Raw genomic sequence first — 13,969 nt, forward strand, 5'->3', positions numbered from 1 at the left:
GAAAAATACGTAGGTTCAAGAAGTCTTGACAGAAATGAATAAAAACGCTATAACCCGAGCGCTTTCAAAAGGTGGACCTTTCTTCTTCAGAGACAAACTGTTTTATTAATATATTATTTGTAACGTAGATAAAGTAAACAGTGATACATTTCTACGTTATTATACTATATTTGAGGCTATAGTATTGGAAAACTGTAGAATGAATTCAAGCTAATAACATATTCAGCCACAGTTTATCGTTAATTATTTCCACTCCATCAACTTAACTATAGTTGAATAGACCTTATTTTTAACCACTTTATGCATAATAAAATCATGTATAAACGTTTATGATAACATTGTATAATACGTATATCTTACAGGTTATAAAATAAAATAAAGAGGCTAGGTAAATTAACCACTAACGTACCTGATTCTTACAGGCCACTGTAATGTGTTTAGCAGTTTCATCATAGATGTGTATAATATCCTTCTCTGAACCTGGCTGGCGAATTGCTCGGAAAAAATGGTAATAAGTGTTCATACATAAAGGGTGCCCAGCTGAATACTCTTGCGGAAGTGAGTGACTGAAATGACAAATGAGACCATGTTATAGGTAAAACATGTAATGTATAAAGAACATTATGAGGTAAATAGATGAAAAACGTCAAAGTTGTAAATAATGTTTTCATCTTTTATCTCCAACAATAACCTCATTCCGTATTTTATTCAAATACTTTTTTAGCCTTCAACACTTTAAATGTTCTTATTTTGGAATATAATATTGCAGTTTCAATAGTTACACTGCGTAAAACCCAGTATCACGTCAACATAGTAATGTACATAGTTTTGGAAATTTATTTTTAACTCTCTCATTTTACATGATTTTAGAACCACAAATAGTTATAGAATGGAAATTGTTTCCATGTTTAAAAATCTAGCTCAAATACAGAAGCAAAAAAGTCTTAAGTGTCATTTACACAGAATTGTAATTTTTAAGTCATTCAGCAATCATTAATGTAGTCCTGGGTTTTATGCATGTTATTTGAAAGGTAAACCACGCACTTTGGAATTATTTAAACTATTTAAAAGTTAACTCTGATTAGCATTTCTTTCCCAACTAGTTCGAAAACGTTTGTTCATTAACGTCGTTTTCACTGCAGTAAGGTAACTTGGTACACTGTAGCATCAGAAAAGTTTGAATAATTGAAACTTGAGACACAATCAAATTCTCCAGCCAACTGATTTAATGAGTTTTACCGGTTGCAAAACTCATTTCTCCACTTTAGTAATTTTATCAGAATGGTAATTGGCAGGACTATTTGGTCTTTAAAGGCCAGAATTAAAATAATACTATTTGATTAAGCGATATCTATAGAAACTATCGTTCTAAACCTTATAGGGAAGTTGCTTAAAACACTCGATGGTTAATAAGGCCATTGGTTCGAATTGTTTTTGAACTCACATTTAATTTATAGAAAACATTAAAAACAACATAAATTGCTAACTATCATTACTGATGTTACTTCGCAGTAAATTTAACAATGATGTATTCTGCGAAGTGACAACTCATTAAAAGTGGAAAATGTAAAAAAAAGGTGTTTTTATCTTGGTTTGTTTTGTCTACTCCAACTTCAAAATGTAGGCCTCTTTATGATTTAATTTCCAGTTGTGTGATTAACTAAAGAGCTATTTTTTCTTGTAATTGGTCACTGTAACAAATATAAATCATATCTAGTCGTTATTAGTAAATATTTGCAATATATATATATATATCAAAGCATTACACATCCACTTATATTATTCTTAAGGTTTTGTTTGTTAAACTACTTTATGCCTTACGGTTATATTTTATTTTTTGATGTTTTACGATTGCATAATAGTTTGTTTGATGTATCCTAGAAACTGTCAGTTGTCATTAGTTACAGAAAAGAGGGCCTGTTCAAGAACGGTCTAGAAAGTTGGTAGTCCCAAATATCTCATACTAAGGTTTGGTTAGAATATTCATAAAAGAAAAGTGATTGGCCGAGAATTGTGTAGGAAAGTATAAATGTTTATTTTAGTTTATAAATTCAAAGGTAGTTTGTAAAGATAACCGTCGATCAATTACTTGTCTCACGTGTGTTCTTTTACCTTTTTTTTTTTTTTTCTAATCATGGACTGTTATATTATGTTTTACTGAAGCATTTGAAAATCTACAAGTACGCTTAAGCCACTGAGTGAAATCTGGCATTATTTCGAGGAAAAGCTAATTAATTTCAAAGTTATTGGTAATTACACATGAATCCAATGATTTTGACCACTCCTAAATCACTTGATTGTTAGATTACTTTTATTATCAGATGATGAAGTGCGACTTTCCTTGGTGAAATATCATCTTATGAACAGAAGGGAATTGAAAAACACGTCGTAATAGCTGTACGTTCATATGTTGGAAGAAAGCTTTTAATAAACTAGGGTCTGGTTTTATACTTCCTTCATAATTCCAAGTTTCAAATTCCCTCTTCGACGAGGAGTATGAATTGGTACAAACTCTTGTCAACCAGAAAATTCATTGACACTAATGTTGTAATGTGGAAGTAAATACATTAATAAAATTGGTGTTTGCAACTCCTGAACCTTCTGTTTTAAGCCACTGATTTAAAAACAGAGCCTCACAATAGTGCATATATGGCTAAGGTCTTCATGAATCCTATAGAAACCGTGAGACCAAAAACAAAATACGAGACAGTCTTTGTCTGGAAGTTATGTTCACAGAGGCGTTTACTTGTGTTGCAAAGACAAAAGCCTTGAATTATTATTCTTGACTTTGTTTAACTGAAATTGGAGTTTATTACGAGACATTTTTATGAACGTAAAAAATTACGACCTATAACAGCTGTAATTGCTAAATATTGAGCTAATAAAGTTACATTTTGGAGATACAGATCGTTATTTTATTTACATTTATAAAAAAAACCTTGATATCCCTCTTACAATAGCTATTATAACTGCATTAGACCGACTGAGTATATTTCAACATCATGTCAGAGACCTGAAAGGAGTTTTATCACACTCAGAAATACATGTTTTCAAATTTATTAACAGCAGTTCTGGACACTCTGTACTATAAGGGTTGTAGGAGCACTACTTAAAAAAATCCTTACCTCATCATTAATGATTGAATAGCTTATGCCTTAAATGTCCTTCCTAAGGACGTTTGCCAACTCAGAATTTTGAAGAAAATCATAGGAACAGTTAAGCACCTTATAAAGTTTTACTCGCAGAAAGAGGAAAAGGCTTTGCTTTTCTTTACCCTGGGTACACTCATTCAGGATAAAGTACCAAGTGCCTTCAAAGCAATAAAGACCTAAAAGAATATGCGTGTGGTCATGGTAGACCTACAGGTCATTGCCCTCGTACCAAACCACACTAAAAAATGAGCATCTTAGATGATGAAGCTTCCTGGGTTCAAATTAATAAAGTTGGAATATTTTGCAACCAACTTCACATCCTGTCACAAAGTTCAAAGGTGACAAACAATTGCTGTTTGAGGTGGTCCTTGTATTTAGAAAAGATAAGACAGCATCAGGAAAACACTTTATAGCAGCCACCCTTGTCAGCAGAAGAAGACCTAATTACTTATTGTTCTTGTTCATTCGTTTAGGATATCACCTTTTCTTTCTCGAGGGAATGATGTTTGTAAAGTCGATCATTTTAAGTATAAAAGTAGATAATGATCTTTTCCATAGGCAGATCACTGATACCGTAAGGTAAAAATTTCCTTAATTTGCGATGGAAATGGCCAATAGTGATGTATGTAACACACACACACACAGACTGGAAAAGATTAGCTTTATGTTTTCGTCGACATGACACTATGTTTCCTCAGCGTGGAACATAGTCTTCTTCTTTACAAAAATCTCTGGACGTTTCAGTAAAGCCACTGTAATTCATAAAACTCATCAATTTTTATTTTTCACAACTCAGAGTTGAAGAATACAGTTTAACTTTGTAGAACATTTTTTTTTGCATGCACTTTCTGTAATTTTACAAAACTTGCTCAAACCAGCGCACCTGAGAATTCCACACATCTTATCCAAGTGTTGGACGTAAAGTACAGAGATCAAAACTTGGAGGAAGGTTAGCAGCCTGAAGCCACACGCACGATAATGAAGTTAGATAGATGAGCATATCCTCGACTTCGATCCAGTGGATATTTGTTTTACGATTTGGCTAAATACAGAGTTAAATACAAATTACGGAGCAGGAAAGTTTTGTGAAAGTAGTTAGCACGCTTAACATGACGAAAACAGTTTTGGAGTGTTCATCGTTACCTCTACTAACTTTGCTTCGAACGCAATTAAAAGTGTTCCGTAGCGTAAAAACACCTCATCCTCTAAAAAAACATTAAAAAACAGCGAAAGCGTCACATAATGGATCAAACAGTTAAACTTGTTATTGTGCATTACAATAGTAAACTCTCAGAGATGAAAACCTGGAGTGAATTAAGAACAAAATATGACAGCAACGAGTATTAAAGACGTTGAAACCAGCAAAAACCAAGGAAAAGAAATAGTGAAAACAAAGAGTTAAAGTAAGGATAATTTCGATATATAAACGCAGTCAGAGAGAGTTAAAGAATAATGTTCTGCGACTTGTGGATAGTGCGTGTTGTGATTAAAGCAATATATGTTTATTAAAATTGTTCAAAATTAGTAAAAAGTCCAAAAAGAGACAAAGAGCAGCCTAAAGGAAAAAAACAACAAAACAAAACACCCCTACTATTATACAAATGTCGTGAAAATGTTACATAAAACAAAATTTCTAAATGCTGAAATTACTGGTTATAAATATTTTTGGGTGTTGAACTGGCGAAAAATTAAAATTAAGTTTACATTTGAAAAAGAACAAAGTACGGAAAATGTTTATATTGTTTTAGTTTTGGAAGATTCTCCTGCAAAGTTTCTGCAGAATGTGTCCCTCAACATTTGAATACATCATCTCTAATCATAATGTATTTTCTCATCTCCAGATTCCCTGATGGGTCAGCGGTAATTTTACAGATTTTCAACGCTAAAATACAAGGTTAGATTTCTCACGGTGGACAGATGCAGAAAAAATCCATAATGTAGCTTTGTAATAGGAAAACAAAAGCACAACTCAGTTATCTTGATTTTATTCGACTGATCATATGAATGACCACAGGGAAACGTTTTAAATCGTTTCTCATAGCCTTCTAATGCTAGTGAGTATTAGTTCAAGCTTTTGCCCACATAAGAGTTTCAAAATCTAGTGTTGAACGAAACAAAATTCTTTACTACAGAACACATGACAGAGGAATTCTTGACAAAGGTATACATTTCCATGGAAGATTGCTATTTTTCAACAAACAGTTATATATTTTGCAGTAAACATAAGAAATACCAGCAGAATACATGTTTTAAGAATATTTTGGATGAATGTAGAGTTCCAAGGAATTATCCCCGGCTTCTCAGCTAGACCTTCTCAACACAAAGTGAAAGGAAATCAAGGCATTCTCATTTCAAAAGCAGTATTGATCTAGATAAATAGGCAGTCATAGTAATGAGAAATTTATGGAATTAAATAGTTTTATCACACACATGTGACAAAAAGTAAGGTAACCTCACACTAAATAAGTATAGAACACCATATGCGACTGCCTCAATTAGTAATTGAGATAATCTGTTGGCTTCTCCTTTAAGCTTGTCATCCCAGCTTTCTGGTGACATATTCCAAAACAAGTACAGGAATATAAAAATAAGTAATTCGTGTTTTGAGAGTCATAGAAGAAAGAAGTACGGCAGAAAATCACCTCAGACTAAATTATCTTAGTCTTTAACACAAATAAAACTTCAACTTTAAGACTTATTTACTTGATATATCCAAAGGTACATACATACACGAAGCCCGAGCTGTACAACAGGTACAACCACAATGTATCAAAAATTGTTACACTTCACACCTTTCTGACGTCTTCTCTGGAAGACATAAATGGCTAAACTAAGTGTCAATGAACAGCCAAACAATGGCAAAACTGAGTTTATAGCACCAGCATATAGTGATATAACTCTCAAGAGAACCATGACTGCGATAATAATTATTTTCTTGAGAGAATCACTTTACAACATAATTTGGGATTCTAAATGAAAAGTTAATATCAAAATAAGATCCTCTACACTGTAAAATATAAAATTGAAACAAGCATTATAGTACTATGAATAATAAAAAGCTAAATGAATGTTTCACTCTTAACAGCATAATATTTTGTCTGTCAGTACAAAACTGATTTTGTTTGAAAGAAAGATATAAAATATAATAGCATAACATTAGATAGGAAAACAATTCCATACTCATTCACAATAGAAATAAGTACATGACATGATACAAGGTATCAACATCTTAAAATATACGTGTACACGAATGATTATAACAAGAAACGGGAAGTAACAGGTAGAGAGAAATATAATATTCAGTAGGGATCACAAACCAAATTAAACAATGCAGAACTAGTCAACGCATCTATAAGAAAATAGCATAAAATACACTACGTACAAAAGCTAGAAAGAAGACACAACTCTATAAAAATAAATCCACTTCCAATAAAATTAATTGGTTATAATAGCATAAGTTATAGAATTGGACACATACACACACATGCTAATAATAATCTATTTGCTTTACTTAACATGTCGACATCCTTAAAAACAGGAGGAGGGGAGTGATCAAATGGAGTGACCTGCATACTCTTAAAATTTCAATTCTCATGGAACATATACAAGAAACCTTTCAATTATGTATCTTATCATATCAAGACCTTATCAACTAATAAACACTATAATTTTAATAAGGATAGAGCAGTGGTGCTAGGTTGTCCCTGCTGTTCACGTGCATCACACTTGATATAAACATAAAATGTAAAAATGTAAAGCCAGTTTTACCACTTCGTTTTTATTGAACACAGACTGAATGATCAATGATTTATTTTTCAGATCATATTACAGACCATCAGATGCTTGATTTGTTAGGTATTCAATTTCATAACCTGTTAACAACTCTCTCTCTATCGTGATATTATAGAACAGCAGGAATCAGAGCACAAACACTGTTTGTGGTGACTTTAATACTTTCATAAGGACCAAAACGCTTCAGGACTGAATAATAATACTGTAACTGTTATTTATGTATGTTATTTATGCCATGCAGAAATTACATTTATTTTGATAATTATATGTTCATTTCTGTAATGAAGAATACAGAGAACGAGTATGTTGATATTAGCATGATCTTAGAACTTCACCACGTCATGACAATACATATTGCCATGTAAGATCAAGATACAACTGTGTATCTTGAGAATGACCTTGCTGCATAGAATCAATTGCAAAAGACTCAGGTTAGACTGTGTACCCAACTCACACCACTCTTCTCTAACAGCTTTCCATAATCCATCTAGTTTACAAGGATAATGGTTCCCAGCACTCGCTTCAATAGTTCGATCACACAGAAATACATAGATGCTGCATCCAGTTACTTGACAGGTACGTATTCATAAGTAATAGCATTAATACCCATTTCATGCTTTGGTCGCTATGGCTTAAGGGCTATGTCGTGGAAAAAACGTGTGTCACTTTTCCAGATGGAGCTTTTTCCTGATTATATTACTTATTGTTGCATGAAACACGTCGTTGGTTTTTACCACTGACATTTATATTTGTGGATTTTTAACTGTTACATGATGCAACATACTGTTTACTATATCTGGGATATGGCTTGTTATACGTCTTTTTTTCTGGATAGTCCTGTTGCCTCACGTTGATCCATATTCCTTTTTTTTGCAGTGCTATTACAGACAGGGGATATTCCCATCTTGGAATATCCATACATCTTCAATCTCAACACATCTTTATGACTTAAGTTTATGAATATTTTACGTTGAAAATGGCTTTTACTTACCCTTTCCAATAAGTAAACTATTTTTGGTGGCATCACACTGCCTATAAAGTACCGCCAAACAATGTCGAGTTTATTTTTGTGTTGTTGAGTAACTTATAGACTTGCATATTTAAAACGTTTTAATATAACATACTCAAACCTATCTATACTTTGTGTAAACACATTCACTCAAAGTTCGTGTTTCTATGTAGTAACATGTATGCAAACACTTATCAATGCTTTTAATCATGCATTGATAAATGAAGTAAGCCTTGTGACAAAAACTTTCACCTGATTGGCATATAATCTTTCAGTTGTTCCAATATATTTCAAAATTTAATATGAGGCAGCCTGTTGCAGTTACTCATGCAAAATTTAATATGAGGCAGCCAGATGAGGCTACTAAGTTACAATGAAAGTACCATTTAATAGCTTTCAAAAACTCACTTTAGTTTGGATTTAGTTGGTTTTAGTCTGAGAAAGCCCCTGGTGACCTCCAATTGTCACATTATGCATTTCAAACTTGTACTTCTAACTGATCTTATCAGTGTAATCAATTACGTGTGTTGCACTGCATTCACAGCACTGTTATAGTGAATAAGAAGCTATTTTCAATTTATATCTAACACTTTCAGACACTCCTTCTAAAGCTGCTGAGCTGTCAATTTTGGTATTTATTCATGACTGACTTCTTATCATATGTATAGTCTGATGTCATTGCGTCAACAACGACCTTTGCAGCTGCAATATGTCCTGAATCTCAGAATTCTACAAATTGATAAATTTCACTATTTGGTAAGGTATCCAATCCTGTAGTTCTGAAAGAGGCTCCACATACAGTTTATATTCTTGACGTACTGTTATCTAACATGCAATCGTATGTTTTTGGTACATAAAATTAATAATCTACTTCAGTGATGCATAATTCATCCTAATAGCAAACGTTTTATGATACAAATAGAAACAGTAACATTTCAAAAGCAGTACAACGGTAAAAAAAAGTTCTTTGTTGGACAGTTGTGAAATTCTGCAGTATTCAGTGCATGATTAGTGTATGCATAACATATGACACGCCATCTTGAACCTATGACAGCACTATTCCTGTAGCACTATTACTGGACCAAAAATCGAGTACGAATGAAAAATATTGCCTTTGATAAGCTAAAACCAAAATATTTACTTACAACTTTAGTCATTGAAACATCGGTTTGCAGTCTTCAAAAACTATTCAAAATGTGACTCAGTTAGCGTTGAAACTGATGTAGATATCGTATACCATTTTACTAGAAAGTTTTAATAGTATAGAGTAAAGTTGAGAATACTTTGGACTTCTCTATTAATTGTAGATCAAAGCCAGCTTTCACTACTTAGATATTGGCAAGATCAGTAGACACACTGCTCTTTTCGACTATGTATCCAAGAAACTCCATATTCGTGCAAAAAAAGTACACTTTCCTGGCTTAAGTTGTAGTCCTACTATCATTATACACTGAGATTCTAACTTAAAGCTTTTACATATATGTCTCAAAAGCATATCCAAACTTCAGTATGTCATCCACTCCCTCAAAGAGGCAAATGTCTGGGTACGTTAGGGCTCTCATTTCACATTATCTTTGGGTACTGATAGGTCAAACCTGGTGACGAGAACATACCTAAGGCTACCTTTAGCATTTCAGACAGGTTGTATGAGTTTTTCAGCATGCCATTTGCCATGAGTAAATTGCCACTTTTGGAGAACAGATACAGTTGACATTACATGGTCTGATCTTGGGGAGATGTTAAGATAGAACCTTGGTATTTTATATTTCTTCTTAACAATAGCTTCTGCTGATGACAAATCACTGGCTGAACCCCTAATGTTCTAATGAAATATATTTTATTACACGCATACTACTCACATTTCTGTTGTGATGTGAGGAATCTTTTGTGCCCAGGTCATCATCTTGTGCAACTAACACATCAGTAAGCTATGATATTGGCTTTTTCGTATGGTCTGTATCAAGGTTATTTGAGGAGTTATTGACCAGTGTTTCCAGATGTCATGGCAGTTATACATTTATTCATAGATGTGTTATACATTTGGGAAAATGCTAGCTACATCACTAACTCCAGTTACTTCTCCATTCTAAGTAACACTTCTAAGTGTAGCTTCACAGCTACATATTCATAGTTACACACACGCACCTCAATATATATCTTGCATTCTGCTTTAATGAAAACTGTGCATGTGTAGCTTGATTTTTAGACTAAAAACAGTTTATTTTTACATACTTCTACTATCATGATGACAACTGCTATGAAGTGAGGCAGCATTCGCAGCTCTTCATTAACAGCCTTAGAATGGATCATAAAATCTTATAAATGTTATCGAGCAGTCACTGTTTCCGGATTTAACTTGGTTCGTATTTGTAATTTCTCTCAGAGCTACAGTTCGCCTATTACACAGGCCATGATAACACATAACCCATGCAACACACGATATATAAATTATTTGTGATTAAATTAAGGTTGGTAACATCCATTATTATTTAACAAAAGACCACTAATAGTAAATGCAAGTTCATCAGCAAAAAGTATTTGCTTACTGGCCAGAATAGTGGCTTAGACGGCAGTGTATAATACAACATAAAGTGTATCAAACACCTGGCTGTTCCGATGTACATCAGACACTCAACCTCATATTAATGTATTTGCAGAAGCATTTACCACACTACATTCAGTTATTGGTTCTGCTTGTGCGAAAATGTTTTCCACAAGGTTGGGTACGGACTGACTCTTATGTCCTACTAAATTGGTAGTCAATTGTCCTTGGGTTTCTCTAGTTAAACTCATCAATGGTTGTCATCATTGTTTGATACAAGATAATACAGTATCAGTAATGAGCATATAATCACCAGCATAAAGTTTGTGTTTACAGCCCATAGTGTTAGCCTAGCTGGTGGCACATGACATACTATAAGGTATAGCAAAGTCCTGGTTGCAGCAAAATGTACCAGAACCTCAACCTCGAATTCATGTATTTGCAAAGGTATTTCAGCTCTTGAACATTCGAGAGGCAACGTGTATCTTTTTAACTAGAACAAAACTATAGCATGTTTAGTGCGCCCAGAATGCGTAACCATGACATTTCAGTTATATATCAGTGAACTAGGATAAAAATAAGGGAATCTTTGGTGTCAAAAAGCGTCCTTTGTCTTTCCTTTCTGCATCATTTACGTTCGTCATCTTTTGTTGCATCTACAGATTTATATGTCGTAATGTACAACACGAATCTTCATACGATAAAGGTGAAACGTCTTTCCAAAGACAAGAAACATAATATAGTACAAATAAGTATCTAAGGCAGTTATGTTAGATAAACACAAAAGTGAAGCAATTTAAGTCACTCTATAAGAAAACAATTCACTTCAATATGACAGAAACAGCTGGCATATGCAAAATTTTCATTATCATAAAAAAGTACTTTCTGTACATGATGGCACTCTATGGTTCTACACTGGCAATCAGCGTAGAAATGTACGACATCACGAAGACAATAAACAATCTTACAAAAAAGGTTATTCTATATTTCTTTAGTCAAATCAAGACAAAGAGATTTTAAGACCAGCTTTCACAGTACTGATCACTCAGAAACAGCCAAGAAGAAAACACCGGTATAATTTAATACAGTTGATGCTGCACAGTTAGATTGTACTGTTTATGACAAGATCCCCTCCATATTAGCTTGTAAACGTTTCTGGAAACTATCTTCATTATAAATACAGATCACAAACAATGCATAGTAAATCAAAACAATATATTGAAGTAGAAGAATACCTAGGAAAAATAATTTATTGGCTTAGATTGTTTGACTGGGAAAAATTAAAATACTATTTATAGTATTATAACTTAAACGCAATAGCGCAATTTGTCCATCAACTTGTTTATCAACATTAAACGCTTCTATTTGTCTTATATATGTGTTAATATTTCAACTATAAGCAGAATAAATATACTAACAAAACAGACATTACTCTGATAATTCAGCAAATATATTTTAGCAAAATAATTTAATAACAAATCCAGCCTTTCTTTCACCAACATAGAATGATGGCAAAGACATCGATTAAAAAGCTTCCAGTTGCCTATTTGGAACTCATAAGCTGAGTAATAAAACAATATTTTTGTCCGTTATTGCATGAAATTATAATTGCATGAAATATGCATTTCTGATGCAAAAATAGAACAGCGTTAGATTGAAGTAAACTGGACCAGGTAAAAATATATGATAATCGGAATTTGCAATATCATCACTATAAAGGGCATGAAAACCCACTCGTAAGAAATAATGTTAATCATTCCATCATGTTATTGTTATACGAATGATAATGATTGTTTATTCAGCCTACTTTCCTTATAGTGATCTTATATCAGTTGTTACTTTGAAGTGCATCGAAAAACTAAAAATGTTCCTCATTTTTCATAAACCACGGTTAGACCTCCAAGAAGATATTTGATTGTTACCAGAATGAGAAACCGCTTCCAAAACAATGATATAAGTGCTTGGACACCATGGAAATCTATGCCAACATCCTGACACAAGCACAAAATCACTATTTATCGACTGTGTATTAGCGTAATTGTAAGGTACTTACTGCAACAAGAGATATTTATAACAACAAATAGATGCCATGTCAGCGTACAGATGGTTAGAAACAGATTTCATAAAGTTGACCATGTCAGTTGATTTACAATGGTGTCTAGAATATAATAACGTGTAAAGTAATGTTCTTTGTACTGACGATCCGTGCTTCACCTTGCTGCCAAATGATAGCATATACTCATTTGTAGAGAATTAAAAACTATAAACTATTTAATTTTCATATAGGAATGTCAGTGTGATTTGGAGAAGGACAGGTAATGAGGAAGGAATACGACTTCTATATCCTGCAAAATGGTGCTATTAAATACTATGTATTATAGAAATCATGTCCTAACATACTTAGTGCAGACACACAGTGGTGCAGTTAGCCCTGACTTAAGGCCAATGATTATAATGTTTAGCCCCACTATGCTAAATTGGGCACTACATGTCTTGAAAAGAAGGGAGTTACTTGAATACTCACCAGATTTCAGCATTATTATCAAATACGTATAGGTTTCTTATGGGAGATGTAAAGTGTAAGGTGACACCACTTACTAAAAAGGTCTTGCAACAACTTTTTTATACGAGTGGTTGAGGATATGTCAAACATTATCAACACCATGGTTTTATGCATGCACGATCTTTGTCAGGCCGACCTTTCTGTTCCATATCGAAATGATATGATGTAAAACTATAAGGTCGTCAAGAAATAAAATGTCGCGTTTTGGAATACTTTCATTACCCCCCCCCCAAAAAAAAAACGTACATCAAGTATAATAGTTAAACGAACCGCCTAAACGTCACGTTAGTGTTGCCTATATAATGTGTAAAGTTTAGTATACTCTAATTCCTTATAATGATGTAACACGACGAGACACACAATAGGCATGTAATGCTGTTTGAATACAAGAAGGGAAACAACGCCTCTATAGCCACAAAGAATGTGAAATAAGTTAATGGAAATGTTTTGAACGTTTATAAGTGTCAACGATGGTTCAGCAAATTTCTTTCAGGTGACTTGAGCTTTAAAAACTGTGATGGCAGCGGCCACCATGTTGAAATTGATGTTAATGCTCTGAAAAAGCGTGTTGAGTCAACCCAAGGTAACATTCTCGTAAAATGGCCCTGAAATTGCATGTCTCTCATGAAACAATACGTAAACATCTAAGGAATATGGGAAAACTGCATAAAGAAGGTGTTTGGGTGCCTCACGAACTCTCCGGATGATCATCGTTTCCAACGTGTGAACGTTGCTTTGTCTCTTCTGGCGCGTAATGCGCGTGAACCATTTTTGGACAGAGTTGTCACCGGTGATGAAAAATGGATTCTCTATGCGAATATTAAATGTCATAAACAATGGCTCAGTCCTAGACAAATACCGACCCAAAAACCTGGACTCCATCCGCAGAAAGTGATGCTTTGCATTTGGTG

The 13,969-nt window shown here is 33.6% G+C and overlaps 1 protein-coding gene across 7 annotated transcripts in view; it reads right to left on the minus strand.

The window, feature by feature from the left end:
* Nucleotides 1–13,969, minus strand: part of LOC106457153 (vesicular acetylcholine transporter-like) — a 316,981-nt gene that overhangs the window by 75,949 nt on the left and 227,063 nt on the right. For all 7 annotated transcript variants that reach the window (XM_022382971.1, XM_022382972.1, XM_022382970.1 and 4 more), the window contains one exon: nucleotides 410–566. In XM_022382971.1, coding sequence (XP_022238679.1) covers nucleotides 410–566 — 157 coding nt within the window. The remainder of the gene's footprint in view (nucleotides 1–409; nucleotides 567–13,969) is intronic.

This window comes from Limulus polyphemus, unplaced genomic scaffold (assembly GCF_000517525.1).
Source record: "Limulus polyphemus unplaced genomic scaffold, Limulus_polyphemus-2.1.2 Scaffold297, whole genome shotgun sequence".
Taxonomy (NCBI): Eukaryota; Metazoa; Arthropoda; class Merostomata; order Xiphosura; family Limulidae; genus Limulus; species Limulus polyphemus.